Below are 17,911 nucleotides of genomic sequence, written 5' to 3' on the forward strand. Positions count from 1 at the left end.
TGTTGTATTGTTTAAGATCCGTATCCGAGACCCCAACCAGGGTGGCAAGGATGTGACAGAAGAGATATTATCAGGGGTGGGCGGAATTCGGAACCCAACTCCACCGGTGGGACGGCCCTCCTCCACTCCTACACCTCCACGGGTAAGACGGCTAATCACAAAGACCAAATCAAACACAAAAACCCATATGCGCACATACAGATTTAGCTGGATATCACTCCCTTTCTAATTTCTGCATCTTGGGAATGAGCTCTTTTGACTTGAGCCAGTAAGCGACCACTCAGAACACCCTAGCAACTGCATAGCAACATGGTAAAATCCAATCTGAACACCATAGCAACCACCTTCTGACTTTGTAGCCACACTGCCAAAGTTTCCACTCCTTTATAATCAGGAATTTATCTTCTTATCTAAAGCCACAGCTTATGTTTATGGGTCAGCACCTCTGCTTAAGAGTTTGATCTTTTACCCACAAGCCACCAATTTTATGCTATGCATTTTTAATGTCTCGAAACTTTTACCTGTAGAAGTAAAAGTCTGTTTATTTGTAGAATTTAAGAAGTTTCAGTCTTGCATATTCTGTCACGCGTGTTGTAGCTCTGCTTCATGATTGTTTGTGTCATCCTGATCCCTGTGTGTTCCCTTTACAGTGACTCCTCATCTACACACTCTAGAATATCTCTCGTCCTCACTGTGCCTAATCTAAAACAGGGGTTTTCAAACTGGGGTCTATGGGCCACAAGGAGTGCAGGGTGTCTGTGTCAAAAGTAATATAAAAATATTTTACGAGATGTATTTTAACAGGTAGAAATAAAAAAAAATGCACGTAGTATTGTAAAAATAAAATCTTTTAGATCTAAAATCTAAAATATATACGTTTTATTTATTTTAAAATTTGCATCTCTTCTTTCTCGCAACATACACCATCCTTCAAAAGTTTGGAGTCAGTAAGTTTTTTTTATTATATTTTAATTTTTTAAAGAAAGTATTACTTTGATTCAGCATGGACGCATTAAATAGATCAAAAGACTTGCTAAAGACATTTACATTATTACAAAAAAAAAAAAGCTTTATTCATCAAAGAATCCTGAAAAAAGAAGCATCATGGTTTCCACAAAAACATTTAGCAGTACAGCTGTTTTCAACATAGTTAATAATGAAAAATGAGCACCAAATCAGCATATTAAAATTATTTCTGAGGGATCATGTGACACTAATAACTGAAGTAATGGAGTAATATACGTTTTAAAATGTTGAACTAGAAAACGGATATTTTAAATTGTAGTAATATTTTACAATATTACTGTTTTACTGTATATTTGATCAAATAAATGCAGCCTTGGGGAGCATAACAGAATCTTTTTTTAAAAACATTTTAAAAAATCTTACCAACTCCAAACTTTTGAATTTGTTAATAATATATGTTATACTTTAAGAATAATTTTTATTTGTGTTGCATCTTCATAGGGATTTTTTTCTTATTATTATTACCTTTAGCTTGCTCACTACTTGATTTGTAACAATATTTATTATGCAAAGTGCTACACAAATATGAATTAAATAATTGAGAGTTTTCTTTACAGTGTGTATATGAAGGATATGCTGTTATTTTTATACATTAAGTTAATAGTTATGTTAAGTAAGTAGTTTACAGATAAAACCCAGTAATTTCTTTTAATTTTAGTTAAATCTGTATATATATATATATATATATATATATTTATATATATATATTTTTTTTATGAAGTCTAAAATAATGTCTGAAATAAAGCTGCATTTAATTTTGATTTTAACTTTTCACATGCACAATAAATTAGTCTATGTACAAGAAAATATATAGTTCTTATAATTTAGGACAGGGATCATTTTTGGCATAAAATGGTTTAAAAACCCCTAATCTAAGGCACTGTCCCTGTAGATGGAGCACTCACTATGTTTTGACACTTCCTCTGTCTTCTCTCCCTGAACGTTAACAGTGTTCGTCTCTCCTCTGCTCTCTTTCCCCTTTTCCTCCCCATGTTTCTTCATTTCTGCTCCTCTCTCTCTTCTCCATTCTCTGTGTTTTTCTGTTTTTCCCGCTCTGTCTGTGTGCTGCATATGTGCTCGTGCCTTGTGTCTCTCTGTTGCTAGTTTTTATGTTCACACCCTCATTATCTACACATTTTCTACTTCAAATCCCAGCAGCTGAACAGCCAGGTAGCGGATCACGGACACGTGGACAGCACACAGCTCCTTCCTACACCCATCGACTTGAAAGCAGGTCAGGCTTCACAGCAGTTGCCACCTTCTCCCCACAGGTTCAGAGCAGTGGTCCTCGACTGGTGGGTCCTGACCCAACAGTGGGTCACAGGTCTGAGTGTCATAGACAGCAGGAAATAACCAATCTTAAATGCAAATAATAAAATGCAACTAAATAGGCATATCAGTTTTTAGGATGAGAAAATACTTCCCATATCGTTTGTTGTTGAAGTCAAAGTCTTTATTGTATCTCTAATGTGTTTTTGCATCTATCAATTGGTAGAAGCTCACCAAATTAAGCAAATGCCAACCTGCACAAGTTTGCATGTCATGCCCTTGTTTTTAAAACCATGAAAGTATAGTTTTTGCATTTCATGTCCAATGTCAAATCTGGGTCCTGAAGCAAAACCAGTTGAGAACCACTGATCTGTTCTTCAGCCTTTTAATGTTTTTGAGGTTATGTAAAAGGTCACATTAAAAGCACACGGTATACTGCACAAATAAAAATAAGTTTTTATTTATTTATTTTGTAGATAATAAAAAGCAATTTTCATGATTTAATAATTTTATATAGCCAACAAAATCACTGCAGATACTTTATATATTACATTATTTATTCATGCATGAATTTATTCATTGAAGCATGTATGCATTTATTTATATTTTATTTAAATAAATAATATAAAATATGATTTAATTAGTTTCAGTTTCATTTTATTATATTTTATTAATTTGTATTATATTTTATTATTTAATTACTGAGAAGAATCCCTGCAAATACACTGTTATTTAATTATTAATTCATTTATTTATAGTTTAGTATTTAATTAACTCATACATTAAAAGTTTAAGATCAACACTTTCAGCATTTTTTGCTTAATTTTATATTGCCAACAAAGTCACTGCAGAAACATTGTATGTTATTTATTTATTTATTGATTAATTAATATATTTATGTGGGTTTTGTGTATATTCTATTATTTATTTTTTTTATTTTTTAACAAGAGCAGCACTTTCATGATGTTGCTTACTTTATATTGGCAACAAAATCAGTGCAAATATATTGTGTATGTTATTAATTAATTTTTTATATTTAGTGTATATTCTACTGTTTAATTTTTTATTATTTATCTATCACATAGAAAAGCCTAACATCACTTTAAAGCTATTGCTTTCTTTTATATTGCCAACAAAAACACTGCAAATACATTGTAAATGTTTAATATATCGCTTTGATATTCTTTTTGATATGATTTTTGTCGCCAAAACCATGAGCAAACTGGGAAATAAATTTCTATATTCTCACAATATAATTTCTATATATATATCACAATATTTTTTTTGGTTTGTTTTTGTTTTATTTACCCTACTATTTGTTTACTTTATGGCTCTAGATGACAAGCCAAAACTAGAGTTTGCCTCGCAAAGATCTGCATCTCCAGGATTGCGGCAGCCAGAGACTCCACTGGAAAGAAGAGATCCTAGCAGCCCAGTCCAAGCGCCCTCTCCCCCACAGAAAACTGAGCTTCCCCCCTCTGCCCCAGAATCGGCCTCAAGTGTAGCTACAGCCCCAACTCCTTCCATACCTGCCTCAACCGTGGAGTCAACTGACGCCCCGAGCCCATCAGCTGAGCCCGGCCCCACTAAAGCTATCACACCAGAACCTGAAAGCTCTGAGCCGGAGAAATCCTCCTCAGAGCAGCTCTCACCTCAGAGCCTGTCTACGTCCCTGGCCCAGCCTGAAAAGGTCATCAGTGGGCTGACGGACACCGATGCTGCTCCCTTGAGTGAAGACTTGGAATCCCAACCCAGGGAAGTCTCTCCATTGCTGCCTACTTCCAGCGTGCCCCAGTGCCCCAGCTCGGAGCCCAGGCCCATCACACCGGCACTGGAGGCCGAGTCTGCGGCGGGAAAGGCGGATACTCCCTCGCCTCCTGCTGAGGACAGCACTGGATGTCCTGTCGCCCCATCCCTCTCCACCTCCACTACTGCTGCTATCTCCACCACACCTGCTCCTCCTCCAGGCCTCACACACCCAAGTCAGGTTTCTGCAGGATCAGCCAAGAGGCCCTCTACAGGAGCAGAGCTCAAAGAAACAGGGAAGGAGACAGAGGCCTTGCCGGACGAGAGAGGCGAGCCCTTCTTGCAGTCCAGAAAAAGCTCAAGTCAAAGTGAGCAGTCGAAGTATACACCTAAGATGAATTGCCATGAAGTGGGGGTCATTCAAGTAACACACATTTTTTCTTTGTACAGCTACATCTAGTGCACCAAAGACCTGGAAGAAGCCAAAAGAGGACATGCCTGTAGAGCAAGATCAGTGTCTAGATAAAGAGGTTAAATAATTTTGCTTATGTGCTTTTTGGGTCCATCATATAAAAAAATCAATCTTTTATATTCATAAATGGATAATATATTTTTATTTTATATTACTTTATAATACAAAATTATAATGTTAAAATATGTAATATAACATCTTTTATATTACTATATTATTATTTCAAACTACCAAAAATTCATAATCATAACAGACCAACTTTTATTTGTATTTGTCTCTACATGCCACTCATGTGCAGTTATAGTGTTTCAAGAATTTGAATGTGATTTGCCAAATCCAGTTGCTTATATTCAAATTAGTTTAAGATAGGCTTAAAATGTGTGTGTGTGTGTTTGGTAGGAGGACATGGATCAGCCCTCTATGGAACCTGCTGCAGAGAGCCCCAGTCCTCCTCCTGTGGAGGTGGAGAGGAGGCCGTCAACAGGAGCTGTGCTTGAGGAGAACGGAGAACAGGAAGTAGAGCCTCTGAGAAACGGGGCTGAACACGCCTCTGAAACTGAAAGCAGTGACAGCATCCACCCGCCTGCAGTCAAAGAGCCACTGATCAAAGCAGTGCCACGTAAGGCCATCTCTACAACATTCTCTAGTTTCCCACGTGTGTCTGCCAGGTTTTTACCACTGAACGTTACCAACTTTCTGCTCTTCTGCAGAGCCTGCAGAGAAGAATGGAAAGAAGCAGTACGACAGAGACTTCCTGTTAGGCTTCCAGTTCATGCCTGCATGTGTGCAGAAACCAGAGGGGCTTCCCCCCGTTTCTGATGTTGTTCTAGATAAGGTTAGCCAATATTACACAGACGGTTCATTGAACAGCTTTTCTACTTATTCTATACTGAATAAACACATTAAATTGGCAGCTCTTGTTTGAACTTTTATATCATGGTTTTCAAAGTAATGTCTATTAAAGTTAATAACTGAAAATTCCCATCGAAATTTCTCTTGTACCAGAATGAATTTGCATCGCACCATTAAATGGACTACTATGGGAATAAAGGGTTATTGTAACCTGATAATGGCCTTCTGTTAAATCCTTGTAAAACTCATTACTGCTCTTGTACAGAGCGGTAAGTTGTTTTTTTAAGTGAAGCCTAATGTGTTTCTGCCTCACTGAACAGATTAACCAAAATAAGCTGCCCATGCGGCCGGTAGACCCACGAATGATTTCCAGAGGCCCAGACTTCACGCCAGCGTTTGCAGATTTTGGCAGACAGATTCCAGGAGGCAGGGGAGCACCGGTTTGTCCCAACTTATTCTCATACTCATACAAAAAAAAATAATATGGGGTTTTGTCTTAATAACTACAGTAAGTCAATTATTATGCTCTCTAGATTCTTTACCTTTAATTTAATTCAAATGTATTACTTCACCCACGAATGAAAGCATTTTCAATGTACATTCCCTGGAGCACGCTCTTACAAAAATGTACAGATAGGTATTGTACTCGAATCTATATCCAATATTGTGCATAAGTACACATACAAAAATCATTATTTATAAAAAAATAACTACAATAAGTCATTTATAATGCTCTCTATCTTAAATGTAATTCAATTCTAATACTTCACATACGAATAAAAGCTATTTAAATTTATATGACTTTAGATACGCTCTTAGAAACACCTATTATTCTTGTCTGTACTACATGATTATTTCTGTTCCCTCAGCTGCTGAATGTTAGCCTGCGTCGACCACCTGGACGCAAGATCATCACAAACGTGTCGGTGAATGATGAGGTGCAGCTGAGGACAACAGAGAATGCCTGGAAACCTGGCATGAAGCGGGAAAATATCATTGAAGATCCAGAGACCCTGAAATCTCAGGTCTTCATTTCAGATGGCCTTATTTTGCAGTACAAAGAAAGCATGCTGTGGTATCCAGATGTTCAGCTATGATCGAATAATTTATTACATCATTACTTTCTCTAATATGGAGAGGAAATGGAGCTTGGGATTGATAGTTGCCTTGGAGGACATTCAGTAATATGTTCATTGATATTTTTACAGGAGCTTTTCCGAAAAGTGCGTAGTATTCTCAACAAATTGACGCCACAGATGTTCAGCCAGCTGATGAAGCAGGTGACTGACCTCACCATCGACACTGAGGAGCGGCTCAAGGGTGTCATAGACCTGGTTTTTGAGAAAGCCATTGATGAACCCAGCTTCTCTGTGGCCTATGGCAATATGTGCAGCTGTCTGGCCACGGTGAGTCAGACTTTCCATTAAAACTGGGGTCTGTTCAAAACGAGCAATGATATACAAGTTTAGTAGATCACTGATTAATTAAGGAAATGTTTATTTGTGATTTTGGGAGCAAATGGAGATTAGAAACTGAGTGTGTTTAGCTTGGAATGCAGCATGGTGAGTGCACGTCTAAATCAGTCACGTGCTGTGTTTGTAGTTAAAAGTGCCCATGACGGATAAGCCCAACAGCACTGTGAATTTCCGGAAGCTGCTTCTGAATCGCTGTCAGAAGGAGTTTGAGAAGGACAAGGTGGATGATGATATCTTCGAGAAGAAACACAGGGAGCTGGAGGCAGCTACCTCAGTAAGTGCTTCAGCACCAAAAACTTCTTAAATGGATCACAGGCCATTCAGATTGCCTAGATGTAATTGCCTAGAATAACACATGCTATGAGAAGGTTGATTAGAATTTTCTGTGTGGATTTAAATGGCTTGCAAAACAATTTCAGCAGTTATATTCCATGCATTTACTTTTATTTTTTACTAATGATACAGTAAATCTTAAAAAAAAAACGTTTTGCTAATATTTATTGTACTTGAATCCTAATCCAATATTGTGCATAAGTACAGATGCAAAAATTAAAGGTACATGAGGCTTAACTCAATTAAATATAAAATTATTATTTAAAATTATTTGTTAATACATCATTTTTTATAATTATGTGCTCGTATGATTTTTACCATAAAAGCAGTCAATATGAGTCTTGTGCTGTTTAAGTCTTTTGAAATCATCTGATAGCTTTGTGGAAAATAATCTCCTGTTGTAGTCTGGATGCCGATTTTACTGCAGCGGGCACACAGTGATCATTTCTGACACGTCTTCCTCTCTCTCATTCTTACTCCCAGGCTAGCGAGCGGGAGAGGCTGCAGGAGGAACTGGACGAGGCGAAAGATAAGGCCCGCAGACGCTCCATCGGCAATATAAAGTTCATCGGCGAGCTCTTCAAGCTGCGGATGCTGACAGAGGCCATCATGCACGACTGCGTGGTGAAGTTGCTGAAAAACCACGATGAAGAGTCATTGGAGTGCTTGTGCAGGCTGTTCACAACTATTGGCAAGGACCTGGACTTTGAGAAAGCTAAGGTGGTTTATCCTAATTGGGAGGATGTCCTCTATAATGGGCTTTAAGAATAACTGTCCTCCTAATTCTGTTAATTGCTGCTGCAGTCCATATAAATGCACAAAGACTGTTGCCTATTTCAATGCAAATATGCAAAGAAATCTATGTGTTGGCCACTCTTTGCACTGCAGTGGTGGAGCTCTGCATAAACTAGTATTCTTTGGCCTCTTGCATCCAAAAAGCCTGGTTTATGTCCTCTCTGCTCCTGCCATGTGCTGTTTGGAAACGAATCCCGAATGAGTCATTTTACTGTGCTCTGGTTCCAAAATTCACTTTGGATTCAGCTGAGAACATGACTGTGAGGGTGGTGCCTAATGCACTTGAATGGATAGTTCATCCAAAAATGTGAATTCTGTCATTATTTACTCACCCTCATGTCATTAGTTGAACTTATTTTTTTTACTTTAATTAAAGACAAATGTCAGTTCATGTCAGGCAAAAAAATATATTGTATATGGTGGTCTATTGATGTTTTCAGGTCTCTTTTGAAGCTTGTGAATCTTACAGATGGTTCTTCTTGTTCCTGTTTAGCCACGGATGGATCAGTACTTTAACCAGATGGAGAAGATAGTAAAGGAGAAAAAGACTTCTACACGCATTCGGTTCATGCTGCAGGACGTTATTGACCTGCGATTGGTGAGTTTTGTGTTATTTGTTTGTTTTCAAGCGGTGATCAAGGCAACGTTTTCAGCTCCAAAAATACAACGTTTGATTTGAATCTCAAAAATAAAGACAAAAGAAAAAAAAGTGTGTGATTAAGATTTATTTGTATGATTATTAATTAATTAACTACTTCTCAAAAAGCTTAACAAACTCCGACAAATATGTTTAGTTTGTCAAGTTCATCTGCGATAAATGCTTATATGTATTCACAATTGTTCAAAAGTTTGAGGTCAGTAAGATTTGTATGTTTTTGAATGAGGTCTCTTATGCTCAACAAGGCTACATTTATTTGATCAAAAATATAGTAAAAACAGTAATGTTGTGAAATATTGTTACAGTTTAATTGTTTTCTATTTTAATTTATTTTAAAATGTAATTTATTCCTGTGATGCAAAGCTGAATTTTCAGCATCATTACTCCAGTCTTCAGTGTCACATGATCCTTCAGAAATCATTCTAATATGCTGATTTGGTGCTCAAGAAACATTTCTTAGTATTATCATCAATGTTGAAAACAGTTCTGCTTAATATTTTGTGGAAATCTTTATACGTGTTTTCAGAATTCTTTGAATGGAATGTTCAAAAGAACAGCATTTATTTGAAATAGAAATATTTGTGTGTGTGTGTGTTTGTGTGTTTGTGTGTGTGTGTGTGACTATACTGTCACTTTTGCGGAATAAAAATGGTTATGGTTATTTATTATGGTAAATGGGACATAGGCAAAGTTTCAGAAAATACATTTATTTTGTACAATATTTACTCAAAATACACACAAATTGAAATAATTGTTTAGTCATTGACTCATTTGTAGGTAGGGATGTGATCCTTCTGTTAACCGGCCAAGTAGACAATGTAATGTCAAAATAGCTAAATATTGGTTTAAACCTATTTTTTTATAATTCAGTATTGTTAATAACATTTTTGAACCCTATTGTTGTATAGTGTGAGGATGTTTTATATATATTATGTGGCAGTCATGCTGGAATTTTCAGGTCATATTTTGTGTTCTTCCCTCATCTCAGCACAATTGGGTGTCTCGGAGAGCTGACCTGGGCCCCAAGACCATTGAGCAGATCCATAAAGAGGCAAAGTTGGAGGAGCAGGAGGAACAGAGGAAGGTCCACCAGCAACTCTTGTCCAAGGACAACAAGAGGAGACCAGGTCAGAAAGAGACTTCTGCTATAGGCTAATCCTCTTTACAGCTTGCTCAGTCCTGTGGGCCTCCTTTCCTTTTTTCACTCTGATGAAGTAGCTGTACTTTCTCTTCATGTTGCAGTGGTGCAGAGAGAGGAGACCTGGAGCACTGTGCCTATGACTAAGAACAGCAGAACAATAGACCCCGCTAAGATTCTCAAGATCTCAAAGGTAAAGTCCAGAAGTCAAACTAAAAACACATTTTCTTTCTAGTCACGTCTTAAGATGGCTAGCATAACTGAGTTTTAGAAAAAGAGATTCTATATATACAATTCTGCATTTTTTCATACTCCCCCATGATCTGTTTGGACGTAAGGAAGCTGCATTTTTATGTAAACAATTGATCTTATCAGCTGAATCACACTTATGGAGGTTGTGCAAACTACACCTTGCTACATATCATCGATTGTGCTTTGTAGTGTGCTGCTTTAAAGCATGTTGACTTAAAGCATTTCACCTAAAAATATATATTTATACAAAAATATTATTACATACTTTTAAATTTAATATAAAAAAGTAATGAATTTGTGACAAATTTTCCAGTTAAAAAAATTTTTTTTTTTCTTCTGCATCTGAATGTGCTAAACAGTATATTTTCATATGTTCTGAAGGACTGTTCTACTAATTGGTCTTAATTGGAGGCCCTGTATAACTGGGCTTGATGTTACCATGCAAACTGTCTGACAGCTGAAGCACAGCATAAGCACAATTAAAACTAAAACAAAAAAATATCTGGATGAATTCTCTAGCCCTATTTGCAAATCTCTTGCTGTAAGCATACATATAACAATATTTAGTGAGGCTTAATGGTGTTAAAATATTTTTTAACAGGAAATAAGTAAAAAAATTAAGATTTTAATTATGCTAATTAACTGTTTGACTCAGCAGCCCCACCCGATGGTTCTTCTGTTTGCTTGTGTAGTAGCATCTTAGTATCTCATTGACTCTTGATTGTGAATCTAGGGATCTGCAGTGCTGCCCATTTTGTACCTTTTCTTACAGACCAAGTTCATGAAGCTCTGCTGATTTAAATCAAGTGTGCTAAATAGGAGACATGCAAAGTGTGCAGTGCTGCAGGTCCCAGGACCAGGATTAAGAACTACTGATCTGATATGAATGCATGAGAAAATGTAATATGATCTTACTGAAACGCGTTTTGTGTGTGTTTTCTTCAGCCAACAATAGATGAGAAGATTCAGCTGGGACCAAGAGCTCAGGTGAACTGGATGAAGGGCAGCAGTGGAGGGGCTGGAGCCAAGGCCAGTGAGTCAGGTAAAGTAAGACTGATGCAGTCAGGCATGGGCTACTGGCTCTGTCAATTCCAGCTGTTTTATAGTTTATGCAGGATTTTCTGGCTCTATACTTTGTTTACTAATGTGAAATTTCCTCCTTTTTCTTTTAGATGTCTCTCGTCCCAGTGCCAGTTTGAACCGTTACTCACCCCTGCAACCCTCAGCGCCCCTGGCCTCCTCTTTACCCTCTACATCCCCAGATTTTGATGCCAGGAGAGTTCTCAGCAGGTACTGTACATATATAAAATATAGTCATTGAGAAAGGGAAGATACCTTTTCATTCTTACATTTCGTCTGTAGTGTTTATCAATATTTTATTTTATTAAATACATCTCAGATGTGCTTCTGTTTATTTTTCAAATTATAAGCATTTATTCTTTATTATAATTATACTTTTACTTTATAATTATTTAATTATATAATACATTGTAATTATAGAATTATTATATAATTAATTAAATAATAATATAATAATTATATTCATATGATTATCTAATTATATAGTACATTGAAATTAACAGATAACAAATTAAATAATAATAAGCAAACTATTTATTTTTTATAATTAACATTTTTATTAACATTTTATTATTATTGTTTCATTTGTAATGAATTGAAGGAAACACTTTTACATCTGGAAATTCAGGAATGTCTGTATTTGTGTTTGTGAATTTCTCAGTCGAGGAAGCTCAGGACGAGAACGTAATGACAAACCATTGAGTGCGGGTCCCGCTCGGACAGGGTCCATCTCATTGGGTAGCAGCAATAAGGAGGCTCCTGAGGAGTCGGTCCAGGAAGTGTCCTGTAGAGACTCGAATGCCTCAGACACGCCCAAGCTGCCCGCCAGCACTGCAGACAAAAGCAGACTGGAGCGTAGCCAATCCAGGGAGTCTGGTGAGCCACACGGATACCCTCGCACACATTATAATGCTGCTGGTTACATTATGGTGAAATACATAAGAAGAAAATCCAACGTTTAAGGCTGTCTCTCATTGCAGCTGTTAAACTTGAAGTACTGTCAGGACCCTCTCCAGACAAGCCTACATTAACAGAAGAGGACATGGAAAGGCGGTCCAAGTCCATTATCGATGAGTTTTTGCACATTAATGATTACAAGGTTTGTACCCATTTTTTTTAAATCACCAAAATTGCTATTTTATGCACTACATAACTTATAAAGCTGTATCTCCTAGTCCAGAATAGCAGTAGAGGAATTTCTAAGCGTCGTATACTTGTGCTGCAGGAGGCCGTGCAGTGTGTGGAGGAACTAGAGCAACCTGCCATGCTCTATGTGTTTGTGCGGGTGGGTGTGGAGTCCACGCTGGAGAGGAGTCAGATCACACGAGACCATATGGGTCAGCTGCTCTACCAGCTCCTGCAGGCTGGAATCCTCCACAAACTTCAGTTCTTTAAAGGGTGAGATTGCAGAAAGTTAACAGATTCTTATCATCTCTGCATTAGTAATGTTATGTGTGGTTTTGTGTTGCAAAATGTTGTAAGCAGCCTCGCTGTCCATTATCTACTAAGGTAGCATGAAAGAAGTAGGGATAGGCGATACCAACCTTTTTTATTTCAATATAATAATGATACTAATACTTTTTGATACGATTTTAACAATACTGATACTGATTGTTTCTTAAATGGGTATGTGATTTTTCTTTTCTTTTTTTTAAATAATGTTTCAAAATAATATAATCTTACTAAATCAACTCCAAAAAAAAACAAAAAAGTTGCACTCGATTCAGGGATTTTTTATATATTTGTATCTTCCCCCAGGTTCTCTGAAACTCTTGAATTAGCAGATGATATGGCCATTGATATTCCCCATATATGGCTGTACCTTGCGGAGCTGGTGACCCCTGTGCTTCGAGAGGGGGGAATCTCTATGAGAGAATTATTTAGGTAAGGTTTTATCCAGCAAGCACTTACCACAGTGTTATTAGATTCATAGAACTCATCAGATTTAGTAATTGCCTTTACACAAGTTTTATTTGCTTATTTTGTGTCTGCAGTGAATTTAGCAAACCATTACTCCCTGTGGGAAGAGCTGGGATATTATTTTCTGAAATATTGCACCTTCTATGCAAACAAATGGTAAGCTGTAAGATTCTAATCAAACATTTTGTTTGTATTGCCACATGTGTAACATTTGTTAGTGTGAGGATAGTGGGAATGAATGGATTGTGTGTTTGCAGAGCCATAGGAAAGTGGGATCATTATGGAGGGACTCTGGGTTGAGCTGGGCAGATTTTATACCTGAAACGGAGGATGTGCACAGCTTCATCACAGAACATGTGAGCCTTCATTTACATTCTCTTAGACATTTAATATATGCTAACCATCAAAACTCGCCTATTAATCAGCTGTTCCATACTGAACGAGTGATAATAATTTACCTTCCTACAGAAACTAGACTTTACACTTTCTGACGGCTCAAACCCGACCGAGGCTGTCTCTAAGAGAACACTCTCGCCTGAGGAACTGAACAAGCAACTTGAAAAACTACTACTTGAGGACATGGCTGGTGATGAACGAATCTTTGACTGGGTTGAGGTAGATTTACGTCCAGCTCTTTAGACTCGTTTTATTAAAGGATGTGAATGATCTTATCATTGATGTGTGATGTATTACAGGCCAGTCTAGATGAATCAGAAATGAGTTCACCTCCTTTCCTCAGAGCTTTAATGACTGCTGTGTGCAAGGCAGCAGTGAAAAGTAAGTGGCTTAGTATTTTTATTTATTTTTTTACACAGTAACAACAGAAAGCTGTTTTGGGTAGTGGAGTGTAATTTATTAAAGAAATGGCTGAGCCATATTTAATCCAAAAATGATGTAATTTAAGGACCATTAAAACAACACAAAAAAGTGCAAAAATTACTGCCATTTACGTTGTAATGAGACAGGTTTTGGGATTTTCAAATGGCTAATAATTACTTGATGTACAAATAATATTTGTGAAGAATATAACTTTTTTTTCATTTTTCTTCCCACATTAAGTATAATTGTACAAAAATTTAAATAAATAAATAACAAATAAATTAAAAGTTTGAAACTAAATAAATTCATAAATGCAATAAGTACAAAATGTATTATTATTATATGCACATCAAATTATTATGTATTAGTGCTGTCAAAATTAGCGCGTCAACTCAGGCGATTAATTTTTTCAGTTTAACAATTTAAAAATATTTAACGCAATTAATGCTGGGGCGGGGCTAGGGTTGGCCACCCAACTCACAACTGCACTCTTTCTTGACAAGAAGTGCACTTATTTAGTCGTAGAACGTCTTTACGACCACATCAAACAGGAGATATTTCAGACGTGCGCTCCAAGCTCACTACAGCGGCAGGCGCGAGTCAAACAAGTGCGGAAACGGTACTGGGCTCACAGCGCGTGCTGTAGCCTGCATCATTTCATATCAAAGCGCGACATAAACTACGTGCATGCAATGTCGTAGTCAGTTAAGTCATGAAGTTACCAAAAAGGCGATTAAAGCTGCCTTAAAACTGTGCATGCATGTAATGTTATATCTATGACATGTTATATTGTAAGAACAATGCCTCTGAAATGGTTTTCCAAACTGCTCTGAAGCATCACTGCCTCCCTCATCTAACACACTCGATTCAACCTGTCAGTTCATTAGTAGAGACTTTTTAAGACCTTAAGTGAGTCAGAAAAGGTAAAGAGAGTTGAGAAAAATTACGATGCATGTCAGATCCGCGTCATGTTCAACAGCGGGCAGCTCTTAAAGCAATAGCAGCCAAATAACCTAATAACCCGGCTGCTGTGATGTCTGTTAATCAAAGAGAACATATGGGTCAGCTGCTCTACCAGCTCCTGCAGGCTGGAATCCTCCACAAACTTCAGTTCTTTAAAGGGTGAGATTGCAGAAAGTTAACAGATTCTTATCATCTCTGCATTAGTAATGTTATGTGTGGTTTTGTGTTGCAAAATGTTGTAAGCAGCCTCGCTGTCCATTATCTACTAAGGTAGCATGAAAGAAGTAGGGATAGGCGATACCAACCTTTTTTATTTCAATATAATAATGATACTAATACTTTTTGATACGATTTTAACAATACTGATACTGATTGTTTCTTAAATGGGTATGTGATTTTTCTTTTCTTTTTTTTAAATAATGTTTCAAAATAATATAATCTTACTAAATCAACTCCAAAAAAAAACAAAAAAGTTGCACTCGATTCAGGGATTTTTTATATATTTGTATCTTCCCCCAGGTTCTCTGAAACTCTTGAATTAGCAGATGATATGGCCATTGATATTCCCCATATATGGCTGTACCTTGCGGAGCTGGTGACCCCTGTGCTTCGAGAGGGGGGAATCTCTATGAGAGAATTATTTAGGTAAGGTTTTATCCAGCAAGCACTTACCACAGTGTTATTAGATTCATAGAACTCATCAGATTTAGTAATTGCCTTTACACAAGTTTTATTTGCTTATTTTGTGTCTGCAGTGAATTTAGCAAACCATTACTCCCTGTGGGAAGAGCTGGGATATTATTTTCTGAAATATTGCACCTTCTATGCAAACAAATGGTAAGCTAAAACATTGGAATCAAACATTTTGTTTGTATTTGCCATATTTGTAAGGTTTGTTAGTGTGAGAGTAGTGGAAATGAATGCATTGTGTGTTTGCAGAGCCATAGGAAAGTAGGATCATTATGGAGGGACTCTGGGTTGAGCTGGGCAGATTTTATACCTGAAACGGAGGATGTGCACAGCTTCATCACAGAACATGTGAGCCTTGATTTACATTCTCTAAGACATCTGATATATGCTAACTATCAAAACATTCACCTATTAATCAGCTGTCCCATGCTGAACGAGTTTCATTTATGATTTGACCTTCCTACAGAAACTGGACTTCACACTTTCTGACGGCTCAGACCCGACCGAGGCTGTCTCTAAGAGAACACTCTCGCCTGAGGAACTGAACAAGCAACTTGAAAAACTACTACTTGAGGACATGGCTGGTGATGAACGAATCTTTGACTGGGTTGAGGTAGATTTACGTCCAGCTCTTTAGACTCGTTTTATTAAAGGATGTGAATGATCTTATCATTGATGTGTGATGTATTACAGGCCAGTCTAGATGAATCAGAAATGAGTTCACCTCCTTTCCTCAGAGCTTTAATGACTGCTGTGTGCAAGGCAGCAGTGAAAAGTAAGTGACTGATTTTTTAATATTTTTTTACACAGCAACAACAAAGCTGTTTCGGGTAGTGGAGTGTAACTTTCTTGATACAGTTATGCAAATTTTAGCAATTTAGTTTGCTGTTGCACAGGAACGCAGCATCTTGTGTTTGCCTTTTATGTGGTACAGTTTCAAATATCAGATTGTCAAATACTCCAATCTTGTGTCTTCTGTCTGCAGCCGAGGGCTCCTCATACAAAGTGGACTTGTCCATAATCAAGAGGAGATTGCCTGTATTACACAAGTACCTTAACTCAGACACAGAGAGACAGTTGCAAGCACTTTACGCACTTCAAGCATTGATAGTAAAACTGGACCAGCCTGCTAGTGAGTAAAACCTCTCACATTCCCATTAAAACTCACACCACATGGAATATTTGTGTTATTAACGCTATTCTACAGTGGATGGTACTTTTTAATGTTGATATTTTGAGTAATCACCAAGAGATTAAAATAATTTAATTTTATTAATATTTTGCAGATTTGCTCCGGATGTTCTTTGACTGTTTGTATGATGAGGATGTGATATCTGAAGACGCTTTCTGTAAGTGGGAGGTCAGTAAAGACCCCGCTGAACAGCAAGGCAAAGGTGTGGCCCTGAAGTCAGTCACCGCTTTCTTCACGTGGCTGCGCGAGGCAGAAGAGGAGTCCGAGGACAATTGACGAGGGGACAAACGGACACATTTGCCAACTAGTCGCTGAAACAATAACTGCATCAAATTAAAATGAAACATAACAAGCAACACATTATGCATCAGGATGGCTGGAGTGCAGCAAGATTTGGAATGGTACGGTTCACTGACATGCAGCGACCCTATGACGACTTGCAATTGCTGGAGCACTAAAACATTTATTATTTATAGAAATGTTGCATTTAAGTTTTTGTTACTTTTTAAGAGGACTTTAATAATACAAACATGCAACAATGAAACAAAACATACGTTCAGACTCGTTAAGTTATTTTTTTTAAGAACAGCATACACAAAAGGGTATTTAACATTTGCAGAGTCACAACGAGCGGTTATTGGTGGATAGAGAAATAATGATCATCTTATTATTAATATAATGACAGTAACAATAATTAAACAACTTCCGTGATTTTCAAATTGTTGGAAAAAGTTTGTTGGTTGAGCACAGAGAAGACCTGGTCTGCGTTTAGTACATCAGTACTGAAGTGTTTAGTACATGTTTACGGTTATTATCTCAATAACCATACCAAATGTTCCTCTGCTTTAGCTTGCTCTTTGTGAAACATTTCATCTGGCAGAAACTTGCAGGAACTATGCATTCAGGGGACTGCTGGGATCACATGACGAGAGCTCAGAATGGATGTCAATGAGCAGATGGTGACGTGTACAAAATCACTAAGGAGATGTTGCTGAACCTAAAGTGCTTGTTATTCTTCATACTGATAGAGCAAATTTAAAGCTTGTAAATAAATGAAAGACAAAAAAGATTCATAAAAGTGCAAAACGTGGTGATGGTGTGCATTTTCTCCAGTGTTGTCAGTGAGGGCCTTGCTGGTTTTGTGTTACAGCAGTCAAATGAATATTATTCAGTCAACAAATACACTAATGTTCAAAAGTTTGGGGTCGGTAAGATTTTTTTTTTATGTTTT

At 37.3% G+C, this 17,911-nt stretch overlaps 1 protein-coding gene across 3 annotated transcripts in view; it reads left to right on the forward strand.

Annotated features, from left to right (window-relative positions):
- The window catches only part of LOC107717765 (eukaryotic translation initiation factor 4 gamma 3-like), a 40,181-nt gene extending 22,974 nt beyond the window's left edge, over nucleotides 1-17,207 (forward strand). For all 3 annotated transcript variants that reach the window (XM_016524600.1, XM_016524601.1, XM_016524599.1), the window contains 26 exons: nucleotides 17-142; nucleotides 2,182-2,260; nucleotides 3,633-4,409; nucleotides 4,492-4,571; nucleotides 4,913-5,132; nucleotides 5,224-5,348; nucleotides 5,686-5,805; nucleotides 6,235-6,390; nucleotides 6,574-6,771; nucleotides 6,968-7,114; nucleotides 7,657-7,893; nucleotides 8,462-8,566; nucleotides 9,615-9,753; nucleotides 9,869-9,957; nucleotides 10,962-11,058; nucleotides 11,189-11,306; nucleotides 11,758-11,972; nucleotides 12,077-12,195; nucleotides 12,322-12,494; nucleotides 12,855-12,980; nucleotides 13,091-13,172; nucleotides 13,274-13,372; nucleotides 13,485-13,631; nucleotides 13,712-13,793; nucleotides 16,474-16,620; nucleotides 16,775-17,207. In XM_016524600.1, the coding sequence (XP_016380086.1) occupies nucleotides 17-142; nucleotides 2,182-2,260; nucleotides 3,633-4,409; nucleotides 4,492-4,571; nucleotides 4,913-5,132; nucleotides 5,224-5,348; nucleotides 5,686-5,805; nucleotides 6,235-6,390; nucleotides 6,574-6,771; nucleotides 6,968-7,114; nucleotides 7,657-7,893; nucleotides 8,462-8,566; nucleotides 9,615-9,753; nucleotides 9,869-9,957; nucleotides 10,962-11,058; nucleotides 11,189-11,306; nucleotides 11,758-11,972; nucleotides 12,077-12,195; nucleotides 12,322-12,494; nucleotides 12,855-12,980; nucleotides 13,091-13,172; nucleotides 13,274-13,372; nucleotides 13,485-13,631; nucleotides 13,712-13,793; nucleotides 16,474-16,620; nucleotides 16,775-16,956 (4,185 nt within the window). In that variant the 3' untranslated portion in view covers nucleotides 16,957-17,207. The remainder of the gene's footprint in view (nucleotides 1-16; nucleotides 143-2,181; nucleotides 2,261-3,632; nucleotides 4,410-4,491; nucleotides 4,572-4,912; nucleotides 5,133-5,223; nucleotides 5,349-5,685; nucleotides 5,806-6,234; nucleotides 6,391-6,573; nucleotides 6,772-6,967; nucleotides 7,115-7,656; nucleotides 7,894-8,461; nucleotides 8,567-9,614; nucleotides 9,754-9,868; nucleotides 9,958-10,961; nucleotides 11,059-11,188; nucleotides 11,307-11,757; nucleotides 11,973-12,076; nucleotides 12,196-12,321; nucleotides 12,495-12,854; nucleotides 12,981-13,090; nucleotides 13,173-13,273; nucleotides 13,373-13,484; nucleotides 13,632-13,711; nucleotides 13,794-16,473; nucleotides 16,621-16,774) is intronic.
- Nucleotides 17,208-17,911: the final 704 nt, after the last annotated feature.

The sequence above is a fragment of the Sinocyclocheilus rhinocerous genome, unplaced genomic scaffold (assembly GCF_001515625.1).
Source record: "Sinocyclocheilus rhinocerous isolate Xijiao unplaced genomic scaffold, SAMN03320098_v1.1 scaffold1444, whole genome shotgun sequence".
Classification (NCBI taxonomy): Eukaryota; Metazoa; Chordata; class Actinopteri; order Cypriniformes; family Cyprinidae; genus Sinocyclocheilus; species Sinocyclocheilus rhinocerous.